At 45.2% G+C, this 13,094-nt stretch overlaps 1 protein-coding gene across 1 annotated transcript in view; it reads left to right on the top strand.

Annotated features, from left to right (window-relative positions):
• Positions 1-9,298: 9,298 nt before the first annotated feature.
• The window catches only part of RHOJ (ras homolog family member J), a 60,550-nt gene continuing 56,754 nt past the window's right edge, over positions 9,299-13,094 (top strand). Inside the window, exon 1 of the mRNA XM_056492957.1 lies at positions 9,299-10,031. Within this exon, the coding sequence (XP_056348932.1) occupies positions 9,854-10,031 (178 nt within the window). The 5' untranslated portion in view covers positions 9,299-9,853. The remainder of the gene's footprint in view (positions 10,032-13,094) is intronic.

The following is a 13,094-nucleotide window of genomic DNA, read 5'->3' as shown; positions in this document are numbered from 1 at the left end:
AGGGGCCACGGTGACAGGAGGGAATTAAACCAGGATATTATGCAAACACTGAATGGGAAGGCAAACCAGACCTTTTATAGAAATAAAAAGCACTGGTTGGGTTTTGTCTCGTTTCCACGAGCACACACTCAGCCCAGTTCCATCAAAAGCAGGGCAGGCAGTGACATGGTTGGGTGCTGAAAGGCTGCTGCTCTGCTATTCACAGCATGACAAGTCCCAGAAAGAGCTGTCACATGAACCCACTCTCAGATGATTTCCCAATGGACTGTTTTCCAGTCCTCCTTACCTCAGCACAAATTTGGAAAAGGACTGTTAACATGACCTGGTCAAAAAAGTTGGGAAATCTCATGAGAACAGATTTCTGAAGAGCTTGACAGCTCCTTTTCTGGGTAAACCTATAAAGCAAGTCCATTTGTGTTATTCCATGTATTTATCTTTTCTTTTTTTCTTTTCCTTTTCACCAAAAATTAAAATGTAGCCCAAAATTATCTTGGTGAAATTGAAAGAGGCGTTGAAATGGTAGCAATCTAAGCTGTACTTCCAAACTGGCTAAAAAAAAAAAAAAAGAACAGTACTCAAAACATCTAAGAAAGAGGAGAAATGTATGTAAGCACCATGCCATTATTCAGATGTCATGGCACTATTCAGATATTTAATGAATAGCTTTAAATGGGGATTATCATTTGTAATGGTTAACCAGTAACTAAAACAGGAAAACTGGTCCTGAACTAAGGAAAATAACCCACAGGGATTCCTGGGAGCAAACCCAGAGAGCTCTGAGATGGTGGCTAATGCTCAGCCAGGCTCATTTTACACAAATGTGCCACTGTGGGGGAACAGGGAGCAGGGAAAGGGAGCCCTGACCCTTGAAAACGTCACGGGGCTGCCCCAGGTGATTGCAGCCCAGGGCAGAGCACAGCCCCACTGCACAGGATTCAGCAGCCACAGATCCCCCAGGGTACATTACACCTGAATTTCACAAAGAGCCACTGCTAAATAAGCAGAGCTGCCTCCTGGGAGATGCCAGCACCAAGGAATGAGCCAGGCAGTGATGAGGAAGAGGAGGCACAGGTGGGTGAAGGGTTTCTGAGGCAGCCTGAGTGTGCCAGGAGCTGCAGTCACAGCCCTGCAGACACACCATGGTGAGAATTCCTGCACACACCAGCACAGGTACACTGACACCTGCCTTACCTGCAGCAAAAGCTCTGCTTCTGACAATTCTCCACCTCTCCCTCCATTCCATTGCATGCTCAGCCCTTTGTAGGTCCTGAGGTTTGAGCTAAGGCCTTAACCTTAAGCCTCGTGCAATTTTTGGACATTTCAGCAGCCTAGGTAGGGTGCCCACATTCCTCACTTGTTTTACCACCACACCCAGACACCTTTAAAGCAAGATGATGATTTGGCAGTGCAAATAAAACCTCCAATTCCTACAAAAGGAGCAAAGCAACCCTCTGCTGCCAGCACTTCTCCCATAATTTTCACCACTTGTGGAAAATCAAGCTGTCCCTATAGGGAGCTGGGGATGTCAGCCTGCAGAAAACCAGTGCAAAGAGGGAAAAAGAGCAGAAGAGTTTTCTATGCATTTTCTCCTTGAAAAATCTCTTTGTCAGGTTAGACCAAGCACTTTCTGGGTGGCAATCAGCAAGTTGGTTTAGTTGTGTCATGGGCTCACACCCTTCAAACAAGGCAGGAGCTGGTCCCTGCCCTGAATATCAGCAGTATAAATAGAAAAAAAGGAAGGGCAGCACTCCTGATTCCTATTTCAGTCATGAGGTAAGGGCTTTGCTTGGATGATCCCCTCTGCTTGTGCCAGTCTGAGCAGCAGGTTTGAAATGGTGCTCTCAGGTCTCATTGCAGTGCCTTGGCACAGAGAATGGGCTCAGCAAGCAGACACAGCATGAAAACTGTGACATCCCTCTGCTTGCCACCTTGGTCCTCCTCCTGTCTGCCTGCTCCTGGAATGTGGAGGCAGCAGCAGCCTTCTGCTTATTTTTGAGAGGAGGCAGAAAGATCACATGAAGCAAAAAAGCACATTCCCTTCCTGGAATCAGCCTGCTCCCTTCTTTCCAAGAGAGTAAAAACTCTGCACGAATGTTTTATGAATCAGACGTGTGTTCATTTCAACGATAAAGCCAGCTTGGCAATTTGGGCTGGAAAGGGGGAAGCTGAAAACCTGCAGATTCCAGCTGGCATGGTTTTAGACACGAACCTCTTCCCCCATTGGAAACATTACATTTGGACCCATCTAACTTGGGGAAGTTTCTCTGCTTTTAAAGAAATTGCAGATTATGTCCCAAGCATTACTCAGAGGTGAACAAAACAGATTTGTGCCTGTAATGACTTCACTGAGTACCTGCACACACGGTGCTAATTGATCACAATGTTGGTGCCCTCAGTGCTGCTTGATTTCCTGATTGCAGCCCTTTTACATTCCCAGCAGTCCACCATCTGCAGAGGCAAATGCCATTTCGAGATGCAGAAGAGGCATAGATGAGGTTTCTCTTTGTTTAACCTCCTGCTGCACCATTCAACCTAAAATAAATGTAATTTAGGAAAAAAATCTCTATGGAAAACATCATAGGTAGGGAGAAAGAAATTGCCTGAAGTGATGTTTTTTTCTGCTATGCTAATCCTAGACTGAATTCTTACCTAAGTCTGCTTCTCCCCACTGTGAGGAGAGGGAGAGGGAGAGGGAGAGGGAGAGGGAGAGGGAGAGGGAGAGGGAGAGGGAGAGGGAGAGGGAGAGGGAGAGGGAGAGGGAGAGGAGAGGAGAAATGAGACAGCCATGCAAGAAGAAAACCAGAAAGCAGAGAAGGCAGAGGCAACAGCCAGTGATTTTCTGGAAGGAAATGAGAGAATTCTGATGCAAACAGGGAGAATATGCACCAGGGGCAGATATTCCACTATCCAGAGGGAATTTTCACACCTCCAAGGAAAACTCATCCTCAAAGTCCAAATTCAAGTGCCTATGAACAGAAAACAGCTGGAAATGCAGTCTCTGGATAAGCACCACCAGCTGGGGGTGGGTGGCACACACAGAGCACTGCCTGCAGTCAGGGATGCAGAACTGGCTGAAAGGTAACAGGGAGCACCTCCTGCCCTAGTTGAAAACTGCCCTCCCCACTCACAAACACACAAATACAACATGTGCAGCTCTCATTTTACAGCAGCCCCCTCTGGGAAGCAGAGGCTTCTCTGCTGGACAGGACATGAAACTTCCTTTTCTTGACCTCCTCTCCCAGAAGCCTCTTGTTTTATTAGCTCATCTCTGCCAAGGGAAATTAAATGGTACTAATTATATCCCTGGCTTGAAGCAGGGAACCCCCACTGCTGGCATGGACCACCAAGGTGGTGGTGCTGGTGGCAGTGCTGGTGGGGTGGGATGGCTGCAGAGAGGCTTGCTCTCTCTCAACAAGCCTCAAAGCTGACTCTCAGCACCTGCCCATCAGCAAGATGCTTTTAAAAAGGCTTCACACAGAGCACTTCCACCCCTCCTGTGGTCACTGTTAAACTATTTTTTTTTTTTTTCTCCTGAATTTGCTGCTTCTGCTTTTCAATATACCGAATTCACTTGAGGTCTCAGTGAGCACTTCACTGAAGTGGGAGGCTGATGAATGGGGCTGACAGAAAGAAAAGGGAAGAGAGGGTGGAAGAAATAAGGATAAAATGCTCTAATTTAATTAAATCTTAGCACAATGTGGAGGGCCATCCAGGCAACCCTAGAAAAAACAGGAGCCACCCCAATATCTAATACTGGAGGTGAGAAATATGGTGACTGTGGGGATGTCCTAAAGTCCCAAAGATGTTTTTTTACTGCAGAAGTCTGGCTCTTAAAACATAGTCCACGCAAGATCCTGAATCTGATGGGCAGGTAAATTTGATTTTGAACAGCACAGTGATAGTTAAGCTTAATATAGTCCTGCTGTGTTCAGTCCAACACCAACACAATCTTTGCCCCAAAAAACTCAAAATCTAAGCAGATTAGACAAAGGATAAGAAAAATGTGAGAAGATTTGCCTGAAATCAATTTACAGTTCAGTAGTAGTGCCAGAAATTTCATTTCATCATCAACACTGGTAGGTGGAAGGAGAGTGGCTGAATGTGTCTATTTCTAGCAGCAAGACATGGGGAGAAAAGCTTCACAGCAGTGTTGTCACCTTCAAAATCCCCCACCCTGGGGAGCTTCTTAAGGGTGGGAATGTAGAGACAGATCTGCTTGGTTTAGGCCAGGAGAGGATTTAGGTGAACAGGACCTAAGGAAGAGTAAGACCCCCTTAAAATCAGTCAGGTCTGGTGAGGAAAAGAGTTAATGCAGAACATTGCTCTGGCTGTCAAGTTTTAAACTCACAAAGTTAGACCACAGCATTTCAGGAGGCACTGGAGAAATGTGGGGATGGCAGGTTGGCCAGGGGAAGAGAGCAGGGAGAGCACAACAGAGCATCATATCCCTTTTGTCTTCCTGTAAGCCTGAACAGAAATACAGAATAGAGTTAATTGGCCAAGATATTGCTAATTGCTGAGCTAATTAAAAATTTTGCAGGTGCTTTGTGTCCTGCAGATCTTCTCACCTACATTTTTTGCACCAGCCTTGAACTTGCCAATCCCCTGGGAAGCAATCCTGGCACCCCTGTCTGACCTGTGCTGATGAAGGTGATGCATCCCAACAGTGCATGGGAGTTGGAGATACTCTGCAGTCTTAGGAGCAGATCTGCTGCCAGTAAATTCATTAATTAACAAAAGGTCAGAGGCACTTCATCTGGAGCAGAGATTGCCTGAGAAACTTGGTTTCTCCCCTAGCAAGTGCCTCAGGTGACATCTTCACTCTGGGTGCTCATAGCACCTGCCCAGGTCTGTTTGTGCCATGGAGCCCTTGGCTAGAAATTTGTGAAATCACTGGGAAACAAACTGGGCTGGATACCCAAGAACCACACTCATTAAACATGATTTCCAAGCATTCAGACTAGTTGTCTTTACTTTTGAATTTTTTTGTTTCAGACATGTCTTTCCAAACTGTGGCTCGAAACCAGCCTGCTCTTATTAGATTTGTGAGATGGTAATGACTGAAATCTTATGAAAAAATCTGACCAATTCTAACCTGATTAGTGAAATAGCAAAAACAAGCCCTGGGTCAAGACTAAATCATTAGACCTTCTGACATTTGCTAATGATTACCAATAACCCTCTGGCTTCCAGGCTGGGGCACTTCCAAGTAGCTCCACTGCTCAGAAGAGCTCTTAGGAGAGCTGAAATTTGCACAGCAGTGCAGAAGGGTCAGCTGAACCTACAGAATTGCCCCTTGCCATTTGCAGGTTAACAAACCTTCTGTAAAATGCAACAGGATTGCCTCAAACTTTGCCAGGCTGCTAGATGACAGGTCTGGCCCATTAATTCACAAAAAGTCAGAGCCAACTTGATAAATAAAAAAACAACAACCCCAGAGTAGCAGAGGGGTAAACACTCTCTCAGTCCCCTGAGTAAAGTGGTGTAAAACAACCTGATCAAACTTTGCTGAAACTAAACTCTTAAAATGTTTTGATCCACCTGATCTAGATGGTGACAAACTGAGTTAAAGTCATGAGATTATAAAAAGAACATGTGTTTTTAGTCTGGATACAGTTCTTATTTGATAACTTTATCCTAACTCCTCTAAAGCTGCACATATCACCTATATAGGTAATATATAGCACTGAGTTTGAGTTTTGCAGGTCATCCTTCCTCACCTTCAAGATAAGCTCCTCCTGCTGGTTTATTCCAGGCCATCCATTATTTAGGCTCTGGATTCATGGATGCACTTCCATTATTCATACTGAGGGATTTTATTGATGCATTTTTAACTCAAACTGGTTCCCCACAAAGTGTCCCATGCATCAGAGCTTAGAATTTGAAGGGTCTGCAAGGATCTAAGGAGTTCAGGAAAAATTTCTCCCTTCAAAAGATGGTCCAGCACTGAAATGGGAGGTGCTGGAATCACCACAAGTGCTCTAGAAATGATTGGATGGGCACTCAGTGCTGTGATTTAGTTGACATGTGATAATGGAGCAAAGGTTGAATTCGATGATCTTGGACAATTTTTCCAACCCTAATGATTCTGGGATTCTCTGATTCTATGAATGTTGGAGAAGATGAAACTGAGGAATCTTGCAAATATGAATGCTCAGATTCTGGGAATTGTTGGGGAAGGTAAAACAGGAAAGCCCTAGTTACTGAATTACCATAAACACAATAGGATGGCTGGATGAAGCTAACCCACTCTTAATTAAACAATGCTTTTGGCCAGAGGGCAAGGCCAAAAGACACAAAAGACTGACCCGCACCCAAAGATTAGATCTCAGAGTTTAGAATGTCACATGCTATGCTAATGTAAGATTTCCTATAGGTTATATGTAAATGCTATAGAATTAGTATTTTGTATTAGATTGGTTCTTAGGGATTAGAATATTCATGATGGAAGTGGATTTATTGTGTTACAAACGGGAAGTTAGTCTCCTCCTCTCTTCTCTTCTCTCTTCTCTTCCTATCTTTACTCCTTGCTCTTCTCCCTCTCCCTTTACCCCAATACCCTTTTATCCCATTACTCTTCTCCTCTTCTTCCTCTCTTTTCTCTTTTCTTTTCCTCTTCTCTTCCCCTCTTTACCTTCTTTACTCTCTACTCTCTTCTCTTCTCTCTTTCTCTTCCTATCTTTACTCCTTGCTCTTCTTCTCCCACTTCTCCTCTCCCTCTCCCTTTACCCCAATACCCTTTTATCCCATTACTCTTCTCCTCTTCTTCCTCTCTTCTCTCTTTTCTTTTCCTCTTCTCTTCCCCTCTTTACCTTCTTTACTCTCTCTCTATACCCTCCTTCTTCTCTCTTTCTCTCCCCCTTTTTATCTCTTTAATCTGCACGTGGCTGTGCCGGGCAGCTCCTAGCAGACTCCCTTATAATAAACTGCAACTGTAGCTTTTAGCATTTACAGAGCGTCTGAGTCTTGTTCCTCGCGTCCACCCTGATTCAAAGAGTCCAGGAGTCGCTCGCAGATGATCATCCAGTTCAGCCCCTTGATAGCACGAAAAAACCTTTAAATTTTGGGAGATCCTTTTTTTAAAGGGGGAAGAGAGAGAAAAGTCACCATAATCCTCTAGAAAAAACAGCAAGGAAATTTCATCATTTAACCTCTTGCAAAAGAAGTGGAGGTGGGCACAGTCCTGCTGAGACTTGCCCAGATTCATGATCAGGGAGACACAAAGATTTTGTTGCAGGCCTAAATCTGGCCCAAGAAACATTAAATCTTGCCTTAACTGGAGGATGCCTGATGTTGAAAAAAGCCTGCAGACAGATTATTCCAGTGTAAAATGGGAAGCAAGACAGCTTTTGCTTTTGTCTGGTAGAGGCAGTGGGGAACTGAACCATGAATTGCTGGAATGTTTTTCTTCCTCAGGCTCTACAGTTACCTTGCAACAGCATGCACCTACATACTTGGCAAACTTTCCCCACAAGGTCACCAGGCTGGCAGGGAAAGGCACAGAGGGGATCAGGGTGCTGGTACCTACTCAGCTGCACAGCCACTAAACAGAGCACAGGCTTGAGCTTGACCTCAATTACAACTAGAAATGAGCTTAAGGAATAAATCCCTGTAGCATGTGCTGCTCCTCAGCCAGGCTGCTGATGGTGGAATGATCAGCAGAGCAAATGCTTGGAGAATGGGGGCTCTGATGCCCAGAGCTCACAGGTTTTCTTGGATGAAGCTCAGCCTTGGGCTGCAGTTTGAAGCCAGGAGGATGCACCTGATCTCCTAAGTCTGGGAAACATTTTAGTGATGCCTCTGGTAGCAGGTGAGCCTAACACTGCCTGCCCAGATCCCTGCTAGCAGCAGGGAGGGGGGATGAATGGGCACAAATTACTGAATGGCCAAGACTCCTGGCTAGAGACAGCAAACAGAGCTCCCTGGGGCTCTCCAGGTGAACAGGCTACCTTGTTTTATCCATCTCCCATCCCTTGAAGTGTTCAAGGCCAGCTTGGATGGAGCTGGAAGCAATCTGGCCTAATGGGAGGGGGATTAGGACTAGATGATCTTTGAGATCCCACCTAACCCAAACTATTACAGGATTCTATAATTCTATCACCTCTTGGGGAAGGTGTCCAGAGCTGATCTAGCACAGCTAGGTCATGACACACTCTCTGACAGACTTAGCCTGTCCAGGGCAGGTTGCAGGTGGGTCTGCCATGCCCCTTCATCAAAAAAATTGAAGGACACACATTTTTGCAGAGCTCCATTATTTTGGCTTTGTTAGTCTTTACTCATGCAATGTGGGGCTAAAAGGCTTCCCTTCCAAGGCTGTGCTGGTCTGTGCACTTCCAGGTGTGCACCACCCCAGGCTTGTGTGTACTTTGGGGCATTTATCTCTGACCAGGTGTGAGCAGGCAGGGGAAGAATTGTCACCAGTGGAGTGCCAGCAGGGGGGTGTCCCCCCTCTCAAAGCCTTCCAGCCTCGTGGGAGGGAAATGCAGCCAGCAGGATGTGCTGGGCTGCTGCTCTGGGGCTTGTGTCAGTGTCTGGCTCATTTCTGCTGGAAATTGCAAAATCTTTCCTGTGCAAGGAGCGGGAAGTTTTGCCCTTCGTGCACATGTAGATTGTTGTGTATTTAAATGGGGAGAAGACTTAGGAGGCACGTGAAACACAGGAACAAACCAGAGGAGGGGGCAGGAATCACGTAGTTCAAAGCTGGTTTTCACAGACTGCTATACAGGAAGGAAGAGGCTGTTTGTTTGTTTGCTTGCTTTCCTGCTTGTTTTGTTTCTCCAACTCTTCATTCCACTTTATTCTGTCTGTGTTTACATATTTACATTAGGAGAGGAAAATCTGTCTTTTTTGGGGGGAGGGGGGGAAGGGGGTATGAGGGGAAAGGCAAGAGAAACTTTCTGAGTGTGAACTGAAAAATCAGTTATTTATTCTTTATAGCAAACACCTCAAAGAGCTATAGAGACAGAAAGTTGACATTATCTAGCAAATATAACTCCTCTCTGCTTCTCCACCTCCCCCTTTCCCAAATGGGAGAAAATACCTATTTGAGATGAGAGGAGGGGGATCAGAGGAGTCCCTGGGAGCTTTGCTCTGTGTGTCCAGCATTCCCAGATCCTCTATTCTCCCAAATCCTTCTCGCCAGTGCCGGGGAGGAGAGCAGCTGGATGGAGCAGAGAGCCTAAAAAACTTCATTCTGCAGGGGGACCTCTAGTGTTTTCCTTTCTCCATGTCCTGGCAGAGTTCCTCCAAAGTACAAATACACACAGAGCTCCCATTGTTTGCAGCCCTTCACAAGCCCACTGATCCTAATATGGAATTCAGCAGGAAACCCATGATTTCCTGACACACAGCAAGCTGGAGAAAGAAAGGAAAAACTCCATTAAAAAGCTCCAGACTCTCCTCCATGTAGAAATGAAGTGGAAAATGGAGTGGATTTAACAGGAATCCCTGGATCCTGCGGCCGGGCTGGAGGAAGGGAGGCGCGGATCGAAGCCGAGGGCTGCTGATATTTTTTGAAGTCGCAATAAAGACTGCGAACGGCCGGGCAGGATGAGGATTTCCTGACTGGGACAAACAAAAACAGGACAGATCACTCTTTTTTTTTTTTTATGGTATTCCTCTCCCTGTGTTTAATTTATTCACCTCGATGATCCTCTTGACTGATCTGGTAACTGTTAGAAGCGGCTGTGACAGCCTGGAAACATTAGTATGATTTCCTGAGTTTGAGATTTGCTGCTCCCCCCCACAACCCCCCTCCTTCTCCAAACTCAGGAAAAGTCAATACAATCGCACTTCATTTTTCCTTCATGTGCACTTGGAAGTCCTGGGAGCAGCAGGAGCAGCAGCAGCAAGGATGAACTGCAAGGAGGAAAATGACAACTGCACTGACGGGAGCAGGAGCAGCACCAAGAAGATGCTGAAATGTGTGGTGGTTGGGGATGGTGCAGTTGGGAAAACCTGCCTGCTGATGAGCTATGCCAACGATGCCTTCCCAGAGGAGTATGTCCCCACTGTGTTTGACCACTATGCAGGTAAGACAGAGCTTTAAAAGGAATTTATTTGAGAGCTGCAGGGCACTCAGGTGGGAAGTGGAGGCAGCTCGAGGAGAGGACAGTTCAAAAGGGATGCACGGGTCACTTCTTGTCCAGGAATGTCATTCAGGCCTGGATGCTTGCCAGGCTGCTTAGATGGCAGCTCATAAAATTGGGGCAATGCAGGATTTATTCAGAGAACTTATCTGTTTGCTTCTGATTTTTGTCTTGTTTTGGGCAAATAAGAAGCATTAGGGGTGCAGTTAAATTCACTGTGTTTTGGGACAACAAATGCAATTCAGCCTCTATCAATTTGTATTCTTGGTTAGTTTTTTGAAGTTCTGAGCTTTGCAGTCTGCAGTTAGGAAGACTATATATATGTATATATATATATATATATATATATATATATATGTATATAAATGTATGCTATCACAATCTCATCCCTCTTGGCAAATGATGCATAAATTACAATATTTATATCCTATTTAAGGAATAATCTTTGAGAATATATCCTGTTTAAGGAGTGATCTTTGAGAAAACCAGCATAGTCTCTTCCCAAGCTGTCAGTATATAACTCTCCTTCCAGATATGTTTGTTACTTCATCTATAAATAGATTTTAATACTATGACTTGAAGGTAGTGAAAAGCAGAAGATGTGATTGATTTGAACCCCTCATAGTAGGGAATTTGTAGTAGAAGAAAAATCACAAACATAATCAAGATCTTCAATGATATTCACTGCATGGCTGTGCAGAACAAACCCACAGATTAAGTACAATATTCACAGGCCTCTTTCTGTAGCAATTACTGACTTTACCCAGCTGTGTCCAAAGTTATCACACAGATGTTTCATAGGCTAAAACTGGTGTTCAAACATCTGCTCAAATTTTACACTCCCAAATTCTGCTGTTTTTCTTCACACAGTGCTCCTTTGGCTTAGGGGGGTTTTTTATGAGATCCCTGACACACAGATTCTAGAAGCACTGCAAAACTCATTGCTTATCTTGCAGCAGCACTTGGAGTTTCCCTCATTCTCTCCCCACCTCCTTAAAAACTGAATTTTCATGGCGTGGCTTATCATAGATTTGGTATTCTGTAATGGGAAAAATCCCTGTTTGCATTCTGGCTCCGTGTCAGGTTTAGCAGATGAACTGGCCAAACAAGAAAGCTGTGTAACTGCAGAATCTGATCCATGGAAATGTGAAGACCTTTTCCTCCACAAGAGTGGGCAGCGTCACTTCTAATGCAAGCAGCTCTCCCTTTTCTCTGCCCTTTCCACCAGATAGACTGAGTGATCACTGTAGAAAAAAAAAACATTTCCACAGATAAGATATACAACAGAATATTGCCTGGTGGAAATACATGTTTCCATGAGCCAAAATCCCTAAGGGCTGCCTTATATTGCAACAGCACCCACCTTCCTGTGATAACTTCAGATCTGCTCATCCCTTACAAAGTGCTGATCCCAGCACCCACTGCCCTCTCCCACCCTCCTCCATGCCCTGCAAATGCCTCTGCCTATGGAAAAGCCACAGCTGGTGCCAGACCATCAGTCTTGGTGGTTTTGGTGTGAGCTGGGGGCTGTGACACACGAGGGCAGTGTGTGTGTGCCAGGCAGGCTGGCACTTGTGGGGCACTCTGAGTTTCTCCTTCCTAACCAGCCACAGATGACTCTCAGTGAATTGCTCTGATTCCCTTTCCTCTGTCAGGAGTGTTGGAAATTGCCAGTGGGCTCAAACATTACTGAGGGATATGAAGGATGGGAAGATGAAGCATCATAATCCTGATTTCCTTAGGGTAAAAGGAATATGCAGGCACTATTAAATCAAGCTTCATTTTCAGGGTTTGAAGATTTAACCTCTAAAATATGTCCAGCTATTTTTATCTGCCTTCTTAACTACTATAGCATATAAATATAAAAGTATTTTCAATGAGAAAACTCATAAAGATAAGGGGAAAAAATAGCTCTGTATATTAACATGCTGTTCTGAGGCAATCCCTGTCCAGTGGCAATGGTCAAGAGCAGCATTGATCACAAATGGAATTTCAGTTTCTTGAGGAATCCCATCATTTATTAAACCAATTTCACTACAAAATTACACACAAAGTCAAGCAGTAGGAATTACTTCTAGAGCAGAGTGCTGGAAAAAAAATCCCATCATAAAAGTATTACATGACATAAAGTATACCACAGCCTATTTAAAATACTGTGGGTATTGACTGAGCAAAGAACTCACTGGGGACAGCCTTACCCCTGAGTTTACAGTTTTTAGGATCTTCCAATGGATTTGCCACATCCATCTGTGTGACAGCCCATGGTGAAGGGGAGAGGTGGCACAGAGGTACCATGGGCATGGTGACAGCACAGCAGAACAGCACATGGGAAAGCTGCAATCATGGACACATCCTGAAGGGTGTAGGAGACTGGAAAATCACATTTAAATTCACCCCAGGGAGCTGGCTTGTCCACCCCTGTCCTTGCCACTGCTGAAACCACCTGTTTCAGTTTTCCCAAACAAGCTGAAAACATCAGATTCAATGGTTCATTTCTGTGCTGGAAATGCTCATAAGCAATTAATTGCTGCAGATTTTTGCAAAGCTTCACTTTCCATGGAAGGTTTTCCACCAGCAGTGGTGTGTTAGCCAGGGCTTCCTCCTGCCTCACCAGGTCACAGCCTGGGGCATTTACCAATTTGCTTCTTTCCAGTGGAAAATGCAGGGGGTGGGGAGGGGAAGCATTAAAACCCAGGGATTCCAGTGGTGATCTCAGAGCAGTTTCTCACTGCCACGACTCCAGCGACTCGGGGGGAGACAGTGATGCTCTCCAGCCCAGCTTTGGGAAAAGCTCCAGCTGCACCAGGGCTGTGGCCAAGGCATTAACTGTTCATGGCCCTGGAGCACCAGCTCTGTGCTCTTGCTCTGCTGCAGCTCATCTCCTGGGCTCCTGCAGCTGGAGCAGGTGGACACAGCAACAGGAGTGGTCCAGAGGAAGCAAAAATCTGAGTTCCTGCAGTGTTAAATCTGCATGGTGCTTATTCAGTGCCTTTCTCATGAAAGAGC

Source organism: Oenanthe melanoleuca, chromosome 5, assembly GCF_029582105.1.
Source record: "Oenanthe melanoleuca isolate GR-GAL-2019-014 chromosome 5, OMel1.0, whole genome shotgun sequence".
NCBI lineage: Eukaryota > Metazoa > Chordata > Aves > Passeriformes > Muscicapidae > Oenanthe > Oenanthe melanoleuca.
Note: the sequence above shows the minus strand (reverse complement) of the source record. Positions and strands in the feature narration are given on the sequence as shown.